Source organism: Xyrauchen texanus, chromosome 46, assembly GCF_025860055.1.
Source record: "Xyrauchen texanus isolate HMW12.3.18 chromosome 46, RBS_HiC_50CHRs, whole genome shotgun sequence".
Taxonomy (NCBI): Eukaryota; Metazoa; Chordata; class Actinopteri; order Cypriniformes; family Catostomidae; genus Xyrauchen; species Xyrauchen texanus.
In genome coordinates this window covers 11,089,988-11,101,871 of record NC_068321.1, presented here as the reverse complement: position 1 = coordinate 11,101,871, position 11,884 = coordinate 11,089,988, and the positions used below count along the sequence as shown (strand labels likewise).

Sequence of the window (11,884 nt, the reverse complement as noted above, 5' to 3'; positions counted from 1 at the left end):
AACCCAGTTTTAAAACCCCAATATAAAGCATGCATATTCGACTGTGCCACATACTGTAAGACCTGTACATTTACTAATGGATTAAGGTCATATTATGTCATATTAGGTCAAAAGCTTTCAGTTTTGTACGCTACAGTGATCTAATAGAGGACGGTTTTGTCAGACCTAGAATGAGAGTGATGCAGTTACCCGGCTGGACTTGTTATCATCATCCTTGGCCATCCTGTCCTCAGTATCTGCTGAGACTTGATGTGACATGTCATCACCCAGACGGAAATCCAACAGCAGGATAAGAGGCGGGAAAATGAGACTAAGTATCACCTGGACACAAGAAGAGTTTGATGAGACTGCATGGACTACTACAACAGTTAATGTTCTTAAAGCAAATAATAATAATAATAATAATAATGATAAATTAAAGATGCTCTTCACCAATGAAGCAGCAATAATAACTGTAAAATGGTGCACTGTTAAATTAAAGTGGTAGTTCTTACAATAATGAAAATGTTGTCATTATTTACTCACCGTTGCTTAATTCCAAACCACCCAATATTCTAAATTTCACTTAATTACAACAAAAATAACACACCTTAAGTCCAGGGTTTTTGCCCATTCTCAGGCTGCCCATCCACATGTCAGTGAGGAGCATTTGACTGCAGGTGTGAGCGATGAAGTCTCTGTGCTTTGCAGCCACTGCCAGCTTCAGACATGTGGAGTTACTCCAGTTCTTTAACTCGTAGGTCAACAACTTCATGGCCAGCTGCTCATCATGTTTGTAAGACTGATCCAGAAGCTCATAAGCCAAGGTTCCAAACTCCCTGAAGGAGAGAAGTATTTTTACTATGGATTGAAAAAAAATATTTTCGAAATATATGTTAAGCAGAACCATTTTGTAAAATGTTGTACCACTTTAATGTTTATTTATTTCTTTATTTCTTTTTTGCCTCTTTATTTAGACAATTTAGGCTTTACAGTTACTATTAATTCTCCTCCCTGCCCAGTAGGTGGCGATATGCATGAAGAATGCAAATAGCCAAAAATAAAAGAAGAATGTGAAAGTGTAAATCGAGATCGTATTGCTTCTGACGATATAGATTTAACCACTGGAGTCTTAAGGATTACTTTTATGCTGTCTTTATGTACTTATTGAAGCTCTAAAGTTTTGGTCACCATTCACTTGCATTGTATGGACCTGCAGAGCTGAGATAGTCTTCTAATAATCTTTGTTGTGTTCTGCAGCATAAAGAAAGTCTTACACATCTGGGATGGCTTGAGGGTGAGTAAATGATGAGAATTTTCGTTTTGGTTGAACTATTTCTTTAAATGGACTTTGTATAAACTCACTTGGAGTTGTTATCGAGGTCCTGGGAGATGTCATCCACCATCTCACTTTGAGAAGACTCGTGAGCCATGGCTTTGTAGAGCTTACAGGCCACCAGAGCTTTAGCCATGCCCTCCTCACCCCTCTGCCACAGGAACAGAGCCATCTTCTGCCTCTTCATCAACACTGCCCACATCATTAGCTCATGAAATGGGTAGGGGAAGCGGCTGACCTCGGGATCATCAACGTCAATATCCTCCTCCTCTTCTTTTTTCTTCTTCTGCTTCTTCTTACCTTTTGGTCTGGGCTCGTCATCCTAATAAGGTGAGTCATGAGTGATTGATTTATAAAAGATGTTATGCCAAATGTTTAAGAATGTAATTAAAAGATGGGGAAATATTTGGCCCATACCTCCATTCCAAGAAGCTTCAGGGCTTTTGGCTGCAAAAAAGGGGACATTAGAGTATTTAAGATCTGTGTACACACTGAATTGGGATAGTTCTCCCAAAAATGAAAATTCTCTCATCATTTGCTCACTCAAGATTTTTAGAAGAATATTTAAGCTCTGTAGGTCCTTTCAATGCTACTTAATGGCGACAAAACTTTGAAGCTCCAAAAGCACATAAAGGCAGTATAAAAGTAATCCATACAACTCCAGTGTTTTAATCCATGTCTTCTGAAGTTATCCAGTTGCTTTGGGTTAGAAACAGATCGATATTGAAATACTTTTTTTTTTTTTCAACAATAAATCTCCACTTTCACTTTCAGAATGTCAAAGTAGAGATTTACAGTAAAAAATAAATCTTAAATATTGAACTGTTTCTCACCCACACATATCATATCATTTCTGAAGACATATATTAAACCACTGGAGTCACATGTATTACCTATATGCTGCCTTTATGTGCTTTTTGGAGCTTCAAAGTTCTGGTCACCATTCGCTTGCACTGTATGGACCTACTGAGCTGAAATATTCTTCTAAAAATCTTTGTTTGTGTTCTGCAGAAGAAAGAAAGTTGTACACATCTGGGCAGTGTTGGGTAAGTTACTCTAATAGTTAGTTAATTAATTACTAACTACTAATTACATCTAGTGTAATTAGATTAGTATACTAATTACTCTGTGTGAAAAGTAAATGCATTACTTATTACTAATTACTTTCTAAAACCCTGATCAATCTCAGTCAGATGAAAAATACAATGATAGACATGAAACTGTTCTTTTAATTCTTTCAACTAAATCATATAAAACCTAATAAATTATACATGAACTGGCCAAACAATTTAAGGGGCTGCGTTAAATTCAAAAACATACATTTTATCTTTAGACATTATATTTTGATTTTAAATTCACTATTGTTTTATATAGAATTGTTGTATAGTCTATACAGTAATTAACACAATTACATCAGCCAAAACTGTAATTAAATTACTGAAAAAGTAAGTATTTTTCCAATGATTAGTAATTTAATTACAGTAATTAATTACTTAGCAATGCATTACTCCCAACAATTCATCTGGGAAGGCATGAGGGAAAGTAAACGAGAGAGAATTTACATTTTTTAGTGAACTGTCCCTTTAAAACCTGTTATGAATTGAGTAATCAGTTCTTCTTACTCTCTTCAGTCCATAGAGGTTGTTGTAGAGAGCTCTGAAGTTTTTCCTTGTGTAGTTACAGCGATATGCCCCTCCCATTAGGTACTCCACCACCAGTCCAATGTCAATCAATGTGATTTGGTAATCTGGTGGGAGGTTCCCCTTTGAAATCAAAAGAACAAATGTTAGCTCTCCTGAATATATTTTAAGAAATGACAGAATGTACCAAAACAACAACAACAACAACAACAACAACTCTCAATTAACCAGCTTTACCTTTTTAACATCTCTGACTACTATATGTAAAGTGTTGGCAGGTCCAAGTTTCTGTCAAAAATATAACACAAGTTACACGAGACTATGTCAAATTGAGTAATAGTATTATGAGTAACATTAAAAAGTGTGACAGTAGGGCCTCTTCATTTTTTGAATTTAATAATTTTTTTCTCCTGAGGATTAATTAATTGCTCTCATTCTCTATTGTACTTGATAAGCTCCAACGTGATAATGGTTGCGTTGCTTACAGTGTTGTATAACTCTTCTAATCGAGGGATGGTTAGAAAATGATGAATGTTTACACCGTTTTCTATGAGTAGTTTGACAAAGTCCACTCTGTCTAGAACTATAGCATCCATCATGGCCTGCTCAAGAGAGTTCACCTGAAGAGGGCGACAGAGAGCAAGAACTGTCAGTGAAGCCAACTCAAGGATACTGAAGCACTAAACTTCATGATACAAGTTAAATACTAGTATCAAATCTGTTACGTCTGTTGTAATGGTGTTGCTTGGATTGAAGGGTGTCCGATTTGTCATATTAGGATTTCAGAATGGTCCACACTATGGACTGCTACAGTATGTAGCATTATGTCACCAAGTGTGAACTTCAAGTAGGACCACTAGGTCTAAGGGCTGCTTTTGGGACAGGGCATTGTAGATATTTGGCACTTTGACATTGCCATGTTGTCTCACCCAGTTAAGCAGTTCTAACTTCCTGGGGTCTTTTTCCTCTGGTTGTTCTACTTTGGCTTTGCCTCCTTTGCCCTTTTTTCCTCTGGCCTTTCCTTTGTTTCGTTGAGTTGCTCCTTTCTGCTTGTCTTGGGTTGGGGCTGTGCTGGTTGAGACGGCACTTGCAAGCGCACTTGCAGGCTGTGACAACAATCTTTTGTTGATTATGTTATTTCCTGGGAATATTAAATGTAGTTTTGAAACAAGGCACTATTTGACTCACCGGTAGGTTGTGTCCATACACAAATATTTGATTGCGTGCTATGTCCACTCTATTCCAAGCCAAAGCCAGACTCAGCTGATCTGGAGCGGATGCATTTGTGCCTGAGACCCCAAACACACACATAAATTTGTTATTTTCCAACCACAAATCATATTTCCAGTATATGATATGGGTCATTCCATGAAATTGGTGCCTTTTGTGTCCCCAAGAAAGAATCATTAATAAAACTAGCATAAATAATGGACAGATAAACTCTTCATTTTTAAATATAATGGTACTACTTCTTCTCTTTTCAATATAAAACCCATGCAAACCAAACAAGTAATATTTTAAAGAAATAAAATCAAATTTTATGTGTAATTATACATATTATTTTAAATTGAAAAGGCACATCTTCGTGGAATGACCCAGGTATGCATATTTAGGATACCTTTCAGTAACGCAGTGAGGATGGCCATTTCAATGTCATCTTGTCCCTCAGCACCCATTCGAAAGACTGTTATCTACATATAACAAGTTAGACCGAGGCAGCCAACCATTTGGAACTTTAACACATTTAAAATTTCATGCATTTTCTTTTGCCCTGGGCGAGGATGTGAACTCTGGGGGGAAAGGTGTAGAAGGAATGAACTAATGTGGAGAAAATGTGGATGAATATTTAATTCCTCTTCTAGCATCTCCAATATTCACACAATCACACCCCACATAAGCAACTAATTCCCCTCTGAAATGAACTAATACTGCTTTCCTTGTTTTGAGATGGCTGGTATCAAATGCTATTACCTTTGAGCCGCAGTCACATGTGTATCAATGTTAAATGCAGTCACGTTGGCAAGGATGAGTGGCACTGTTCCAAGACATTCCTGAGTTTTAGCGTGCATTGCTAATGAGGGACTTATGGGCTGGTTGGTTAGATTGATATCTCATGATTTCAATGGACTGAGGGTGGGCAAAGGGGGGTCGCCAACTTAACTTGAACTCTTAATAGTAATGCAGCAATCAACATTGCTAAAAAGATTTTTGATTCCCTTTTCTTGTATAAAATGGCCCTCAAATACTTTAGAAAAATATACTTCACAATGTAATTTCAAAGATATATAATATATTTATTTCTAATAAATTATATATACTGTTTTTTTAGGTATGTTGCCTGGAAGTACATACATTTTTATTTAATTAAAGTTCACCCATAAATGTACTCACCCTCATGGCATCCCAGATGTGTATGACTTTCTTTATTCTGCAGAACACAAACGAAGATTTTTAGTAGAATATCTCAACTCTGAAGGTCCATACAATGCAAGTGAATGGTGACTAAAACTTTAAAGCTCCAAAAAGCACATAAAGGCAGCAGAAAATGTATCCATTCAACTCCAGTTGTTTAATTCATGTCTTCTGAAGCAATACAATCTGTTTTGGGTGAGAACAGACCAAGATGTAATTTTCACTAAAAATCTTGCCATTGCAGTCGTTCATTTCAAGCTTATCATTTCAATCTTTTTCAATTGAGATTGAAATCATGATCGCCAATGTCAAGATTTATAGTGAAAATGTTGTTACATTTTGGTCTGTTCTCACCCAAAATCGATTGGATAAGACAAATAGCCAATTTGAACTTCAAAGCTGTGGCCACAATTCACTTGCATTGTATGGACCTACAGAGATGAGATATTCTTCTAAAATCTTTGTTTGTGTTTTGCAGAAGAAAGAAAGTGATTTACATCTGGCATGGCATGAGAGTGAGTAAATGATGACAGAATTTTCATTTTTAGGAGAAATATCCCTTTAAATATTTGTAGTGAAATTAAGTGACTTTGCAATTAGCAAAGGAAACAGCAAAGAACAATGCTATGAAACTATTTTATTGCACAAAACATTAAAGAAACAAATCTAACACTAAATGCTTTATGAAAGAATCTACTGATAGAATTGGCGCATAGCTTAACTTTTTATTTAAACTTTACTTATAAGTAAATGCAAAGAAGGTACATGCTTTATGAAGATGCTAGAAGGTTAAGCAGGCTTTCATACTTAAAACATCAAAGCTATCAATATTATGATTACTAGTTGGAGCAATTGCAATTTAGGTTGAATTGGAATGTGTTTATTTATGTGTCCATAATAACTGAAGGCTTTTCCACATCTTTATGTCTTAACATACATTAATATCTCTATTAATGTAAAAACGCTGAAGCCAGACAACGTGATATGATATCACTAAAATAAATAGAAGAGATATGTGGATTAATCTGCTCAGGACCAGTATGAATGAACGTGGCTGTTTGTCAAGAACAGGTGGTACAACACTGATCCTAGTCCAGATGTACATAGCTGGAGCTTATCTCCTGTCCTGAGGCAGTATTACTAAACTCTTATCACATCACTTACCAACAGTTAAAGCTGCTGCAACAGCACAAATATTGCTATTAACCGAGCTCCCAGAGTTCACAGGACAGCCCAAAGGTTAATCTTCCAGTCCATAGGTAATACAGGGACATGGGGACGATTTGAAAACACATGTGTGGGTCTTTAAAAAGTAACAATTTTCTCCGAGGAACAATTTTGACATTTCTGAAAGTAGAGGATGTCGCTCTATTATGATACTTATGGCATCAGTCTTTTCAGATGTACTTTCTCTAACAGATTATCTTAAAGAGATGGATGGTTTGTTCAATTAAGTCATGCTTCACAAGTCACTTGGGAATGATGGGTATGATTTAATATGATAATGTAAACTGAAAAGTGGTCATGTATAGCAAGTAAGTACAACAAGGGGGCAAATACTGATGAATACAGACAAAGGAGAAAATGAATAATGAATGGAAATGTTTATTGATGATAATTCTTTGCCACACAATCAAACAGGAATAGCAATATACATCTTAATTTTTACAGAAAACTTTTATATTAAAGGAATAGTTTACCCAAATAGTAATAGGTTTCGGTGAGAAACAACACAACATTTTAGGTGAAAATCTTGACATCCGTGGCATGCACATGAACGATACAAGCTCTTTCACAGTATTGTGAGTATTGTATATTCATGGCAGAACCAGTTATGATTTCTATTTTTGTATTTTATCATATTTTATTGTATTTTAACTATTCCTTCAGTGGTTGGTCTTCACATTGTTATACGATCTTATATCATTGTAGATACTTACCAGCTCTCTCTTCTTCATGCATTCAATGACCATGAGCAGAATCTGCCCTGACTGGGTCTTGTTGTAGTTAAATGTTTTCTGGATGGTGACTAACAGCTGCTCTTTTACGTCTTCATTTACAAGTCTAAAAATGTTATTCAATTACAAAAATGAACAGATAAGAAATGTCATTGCTATTAACTGCATGTTGGGTACCTTTTATTTACATTTATTCATTTTGCAGGCATTTTTATTCAAAGTAGCTCACAAGATGAGGAAAAACACAAGCATTGTATCATAAAAGAGCCAAAAATATCAGCAGTGTTGCAATACCAAATTTTTGTGTAAATCAACATTATGCCACAAATGCTGTAGATTGAGCTTAACAAGTATTGAGCCTGCAATATTCCTTCAAAGCTTAAAAAAGTATTCAAAAGTATCATAAAAGTTTGTAATTTTTCAGTGAAAATCTTAACATCCGTTGCGAGCACTATGAGACAAGTTGTTTACATTGGCTTGTCTGTTCACGTGAGAACTTAGCGCTTACAACAACACAAGTTCTCGCGCAAACTCGTGGATGTGCAATGGACGTCAATATTGAAAGAATTACTTACATTTTGGGTTGGCAAACCTATCGTATGCCTTCAGAAGACTTACAGTAAATGCATGGACTACTTTTATGAAACTTTTAGGTACTTTTTTAAGTTTTAAAGTGAGGTATTGTATTCTGCATTTGAATGAAAGCAATATGGGTTTGGTGAGTACATTATGAAATAATTTCTATGTTTGGTGAACTATCCCTTTAAGAATTTTTTTTGAAAGCTAGAGTTGTAGGTTGGGTGATTATATTGCTATAAACACTCACCCTTCCACCTCTGAGTACTTGTGAGCAAAGGACATGATGTCTGAGGCTCGGCCACTGCCATCGCAAACCACTACAGGCACGGGTGGTTCTTCACGCAGACTCTCCAGAGCAATGGAGATCACATTTGGACCTCCCTCCACAATCAAACAAACCACCGGTACACCCTGCCCCAAACCTAACACAGACACACACACAAGAAGAAATTAATTTACCTAAATGTTTGATTTCTTAATATAGGGATTGAGCACATATTAATGTAATAATATTACAAAACATTAAAAATAATGTTTGAGCCTTTTAAATGTTCTGTGTTTTAAATCTTATTTTCAATTAGAGAAAATGCATTCACGTTAATACAAAATCAAAAAGCCCTTTTGTGATTAACAAACAGAGGTATTTTAAAATCAGTATTATTAATTTAATTTGTCACTCCTGGGTCAGATCCCAGATCAGCCGATGTGAGTGATGACAGCTGAGCCTCCCTTTGCTGTCCCTGCCTTATCACGAACTCCAGGCATAGGATGACAAAGGGAAACCCACAGGTCACAGAGAGCAAGGTCTTGAGTTTCATAGCTGGAATAGCATGGAGAATCTGTCTACTAGTCTCTGACCACAGCCACATTAACACTATTACTGATAAATCAGGACATATATTGTATCATTCAAACACTTAGGAAGCTTTAAATGTGCTCTCTTTGCAGATCAGAGATACATTAAAACCTAATGCAGATAAGATGAGGCTGATGTAAGGGCACTTACGGGTGTTAATCTTCTGCAGGGAAATGTGTTTCTCCAACTGTCTGCGCAGTTTGACCTCTGCACCGTATTTCCCACATGTGCCGTTATCGGACAGTATGAAGTGCGAGTGGCTATTGTTGAGAACGGCAAGCTTGCTCAAAGGGTTTGAAATAGCCTGGTATGGTTTGGTCACCTGGAGAGAAATAAGACATTGCAGATGAACACAACAGAACTTGTGCAGATAGGAATATTCCGGGTTCGATACAAGTTAAGCTTAATCAACAGCATATGTGTCATAATGTTGATAACCACAAAAAATAATTGGGAATCGTCCCTCATTTATTTATTGAAAGAAAGAAAAAATGGTGGTGACCCTAACATTTACACTAATTTCAATGGTCTTACTAGAGAAAAAAGTTATCCTCTAATCTACTTCATAGAATTCATTATATAATATAATCGCACCTGGTAACAGGTGGATGTAAAGGCACGAAATAAAATTTTAGCTTAGCATAAAGCTAAATGTTAAAACTATTTTTGCTGCTCCAAACTTCAAAACCCTACAGAGTGTACACAACAACATCCTTTTCTGATCATATTCATACATTTTCTTTATTTATTCATTTTTTATTTTATTTTATTTGCATTTTTTCAACCCCTGGTCTACTTCTGAAAGGGGTTGGGGGCGCTACACAGCTCTGACACAATTAGAACACTATAGCCAATGTAGCTCATGTAGTTTATGAGCACCAGTAATATACATATTACATGCTGATGGATCGTGCTTACATCTTTCCCTAATAGATCCTCTTTGCTCTCCAGGATTCCCCATGGAGCGATGCCTATGGCACAGACTTTCCCACGGGATTTAGAGGAGTGGTCCTTCAAAGCATCTCCAACGTGCCGGATAACTCCTAAATTATGATTGAAAGCAACATAAAACTCTCTTAACTACATCTGATACATCAAACTGATCACATATCTCAAGAGGAATGCAGATCAGATTAGAGTTTGATTGTTCCAAATGATGTGCATAAAGCAAGATTCCAACCTTTTGGATTGGTCATAGTGCTGTATAAAAGCATACTTGTATACCAAAAATACCCACCAGTGCTAACTCCACCAGTGAAGATCCAGGCTCCAGTAGTCACGGCAGCCTTGATCAGTCCTTTCCCAAATACCTGCTTTATTTTGGGTGGCAAGTCAAAGTTCTGGAGGCCACCATGAACGGATATAAGCAAAGTGGGCAACTCCAGCTGCCATTCTTTCACCATGAGATGCAGCAAGCTGTCTGGTTTGGTATCATATGACACCCGGATATACTGTAGGAGAGATTAAAGTTTAAGGTTAATGTCAGCTTTGACTTATTCTCAAACTAAATCATGTTTACGTCCTCACCAAGCAAACTATACTAGTAGGGTTATCCATCTTTTCAAGATACACAATTATGCAACCACAAACTTGTTTTAATGGTTTAGTCAGTGTTTGCATGAACTACAATTCAACTCTTAATTTTTAGAATACGTACCATGGCCTTGTTGACAAATCCTCCCCCCTGAAATTCAATGGTACCATATGCGTCTGTAGGGGCGGTCTGGGTATGTCTGACCACCAACCATTTCTCTTGAGGTGGGTCCACTTGAACAAGCTTGTTCTCTTCTGAGGGCTTGTTGGTGACTTGTTGGTGCTGAGTCATGAGATAACCACATACGCACCTGAGGATGCACAAAGCAAAAGTGAGTTTGTGAGTAATGTTGGCAAATATTGAAGTACTATATTGATGTTCAGAGGATTTAGAATTCCCATAACCTCGGCATGTCTTAGTTGAGGTTTTGTTTTATTGCACGCAACAGGATTTTGCTTACATAACACGATTAGTTGACATTTATTCGCAAAAAACATTTTTGCTGTTGGTTTCTTTGTATTTAGTCCACCTATCAGGGCTCTGTCTAAACTGCAGCCAGTGTTCAATTGGTATATGCACCAGTGCACACCCTGGCATCCCTCCACCTACAGGAAGTGTGATGGACTGGACTACACCGTCCCCCTCACTTTCAGCCCTGATGCAGCCCTGCCACTCTACATGCTCACACAATGATCTGTAAAAGGGCTTACGATGCCACACATCACCCCTGATTACATAAGGGTTTAAAATGCCTAAAAACAAAATGAGTCATAGAGGTAATTTGTCTTGCACAATGGTGTCATTATACGTAGTGGCATGTCCTTTTAAAATTGTTAAAAATTGCTCACCGGGTTGGGTCCTTGGCAGGAGATATATGGATACATTCTCGTTTGTAAAAGGTTTTCTCAATCCAAGTTTTCTGGCCATAAGAAACACAAAAGAAAAGGCAGTATAGTAAGATGGAAAAGTCTTTGTACATAGGCTTTCAAATGGATAGTCATGGCATAGTTAGTTCACAGCACTGAAAATCAGAAAACTAATTTATTGTTTGCATAAAATCATAGGTTAAGCTTAAGAAAAATTATACCTAAAACATTTCAGATAAGTTATGGAAGCCATTCTATATGCATAAACCACTACATGTAAAACATACACTTAGTATACTGTTGGGTCACTAATTTATATATGTTTAACATAATTTACAGCGAGAACTGCTTTTAGTTTGCCTAGAGTGAATACAGTAAATCCTCTTTGCAATGCTAATCCTTACTAAAGTATGAGTGGTACAGTATGTTCAAGCTGTAGATATACCGGCACACATGGTTGAGAAAATATGTACATGCCTAATGTCTTAAGTGATTAAACCGCTATGAGTGTGCTTCAAACCTAGCTCCAAACCATTCAATACTTTTTTTGTTCTGAGAAAGCACCTAGGAAACCCACTAACAAATTTTGCTTTCCCAAAAGAACCGATTCTACTGCACCAGAGTTTTGATTTTGCTCCAGCGTTGTACAAAAATAGCCTTTGGTTCCAAGCAATATCTGTTTTGTGGTATTGGATCAGTCCTAAATAAGACAAAAGCTTTTAGC

At 36.7% G+C, this 11,884-nt stretch overlaps 1 protein-coding gene across 1 annotated transcript in view; it reads right to left on the bottom strand.

The window, feature by feature from the left end:
• The window catches only part of LOC127638024 (transient receptor potential cation channel subfamily M member 1-like), a 32,689-nt gene that overhangs the window by 8,496 nt on the left and 12,309 nt on the right, over nt 1–11,884 (bottom strand). The window contains exons 3-18 of the mRNA XM_052119372.1: nt 11,143–11,213; nt 10,418–10,604; nt 9,998–10,211; nt 9,679–9,803; nt 8,911–9,082; nt 8,152–8,326; nt 7,308–7,431; nt 4,574–4,646; nt 4,144–4,244; nt 3,441–3,575; nt 3,184–3,243; nt 2,938–3,105; nt 1,733–1,762; nt 1,345–1,637; nt 590–818; nt 190–321 (exon numbers count right to left, since the gene is read on the bottom strand). Of these exons, the coding sequence (XP_051975332.1) occupies nt 190–321; nt 590–818; nt 1,345–1,637; nt 1,733–1,762; nt 2,938–3,105; nt 3,184–3,243; nt 3,441–3,575; nt 4,144–4,244; nt 4,574–4,646; nt 7,308–7,431; nt 8,152–8,326; nt 8,911–9,082; nt 9,679–9,803; nt 9,998–10,211; nt 10,418–10,604; nt 11,143–11,213 (2,289 nt within the window). The remainder of the gene's footprint in view (nt 1–189; nt 322–589; nt 819–1,344; nt 1,638–1,732; nt 1,763–2,937; nt 3,106–3,183; nt 3,244–3,440; nt 3,576–4,143; nt 4,245–4,573; nt 4,647–7,307; nt 7,432–8,151; nt 8,327–8,910; nt 9,083–9,678; nt 9,804–9,997; nt 10,212–10,417; nt 10,605–11,142; nt 11,214–11,884) is intronic.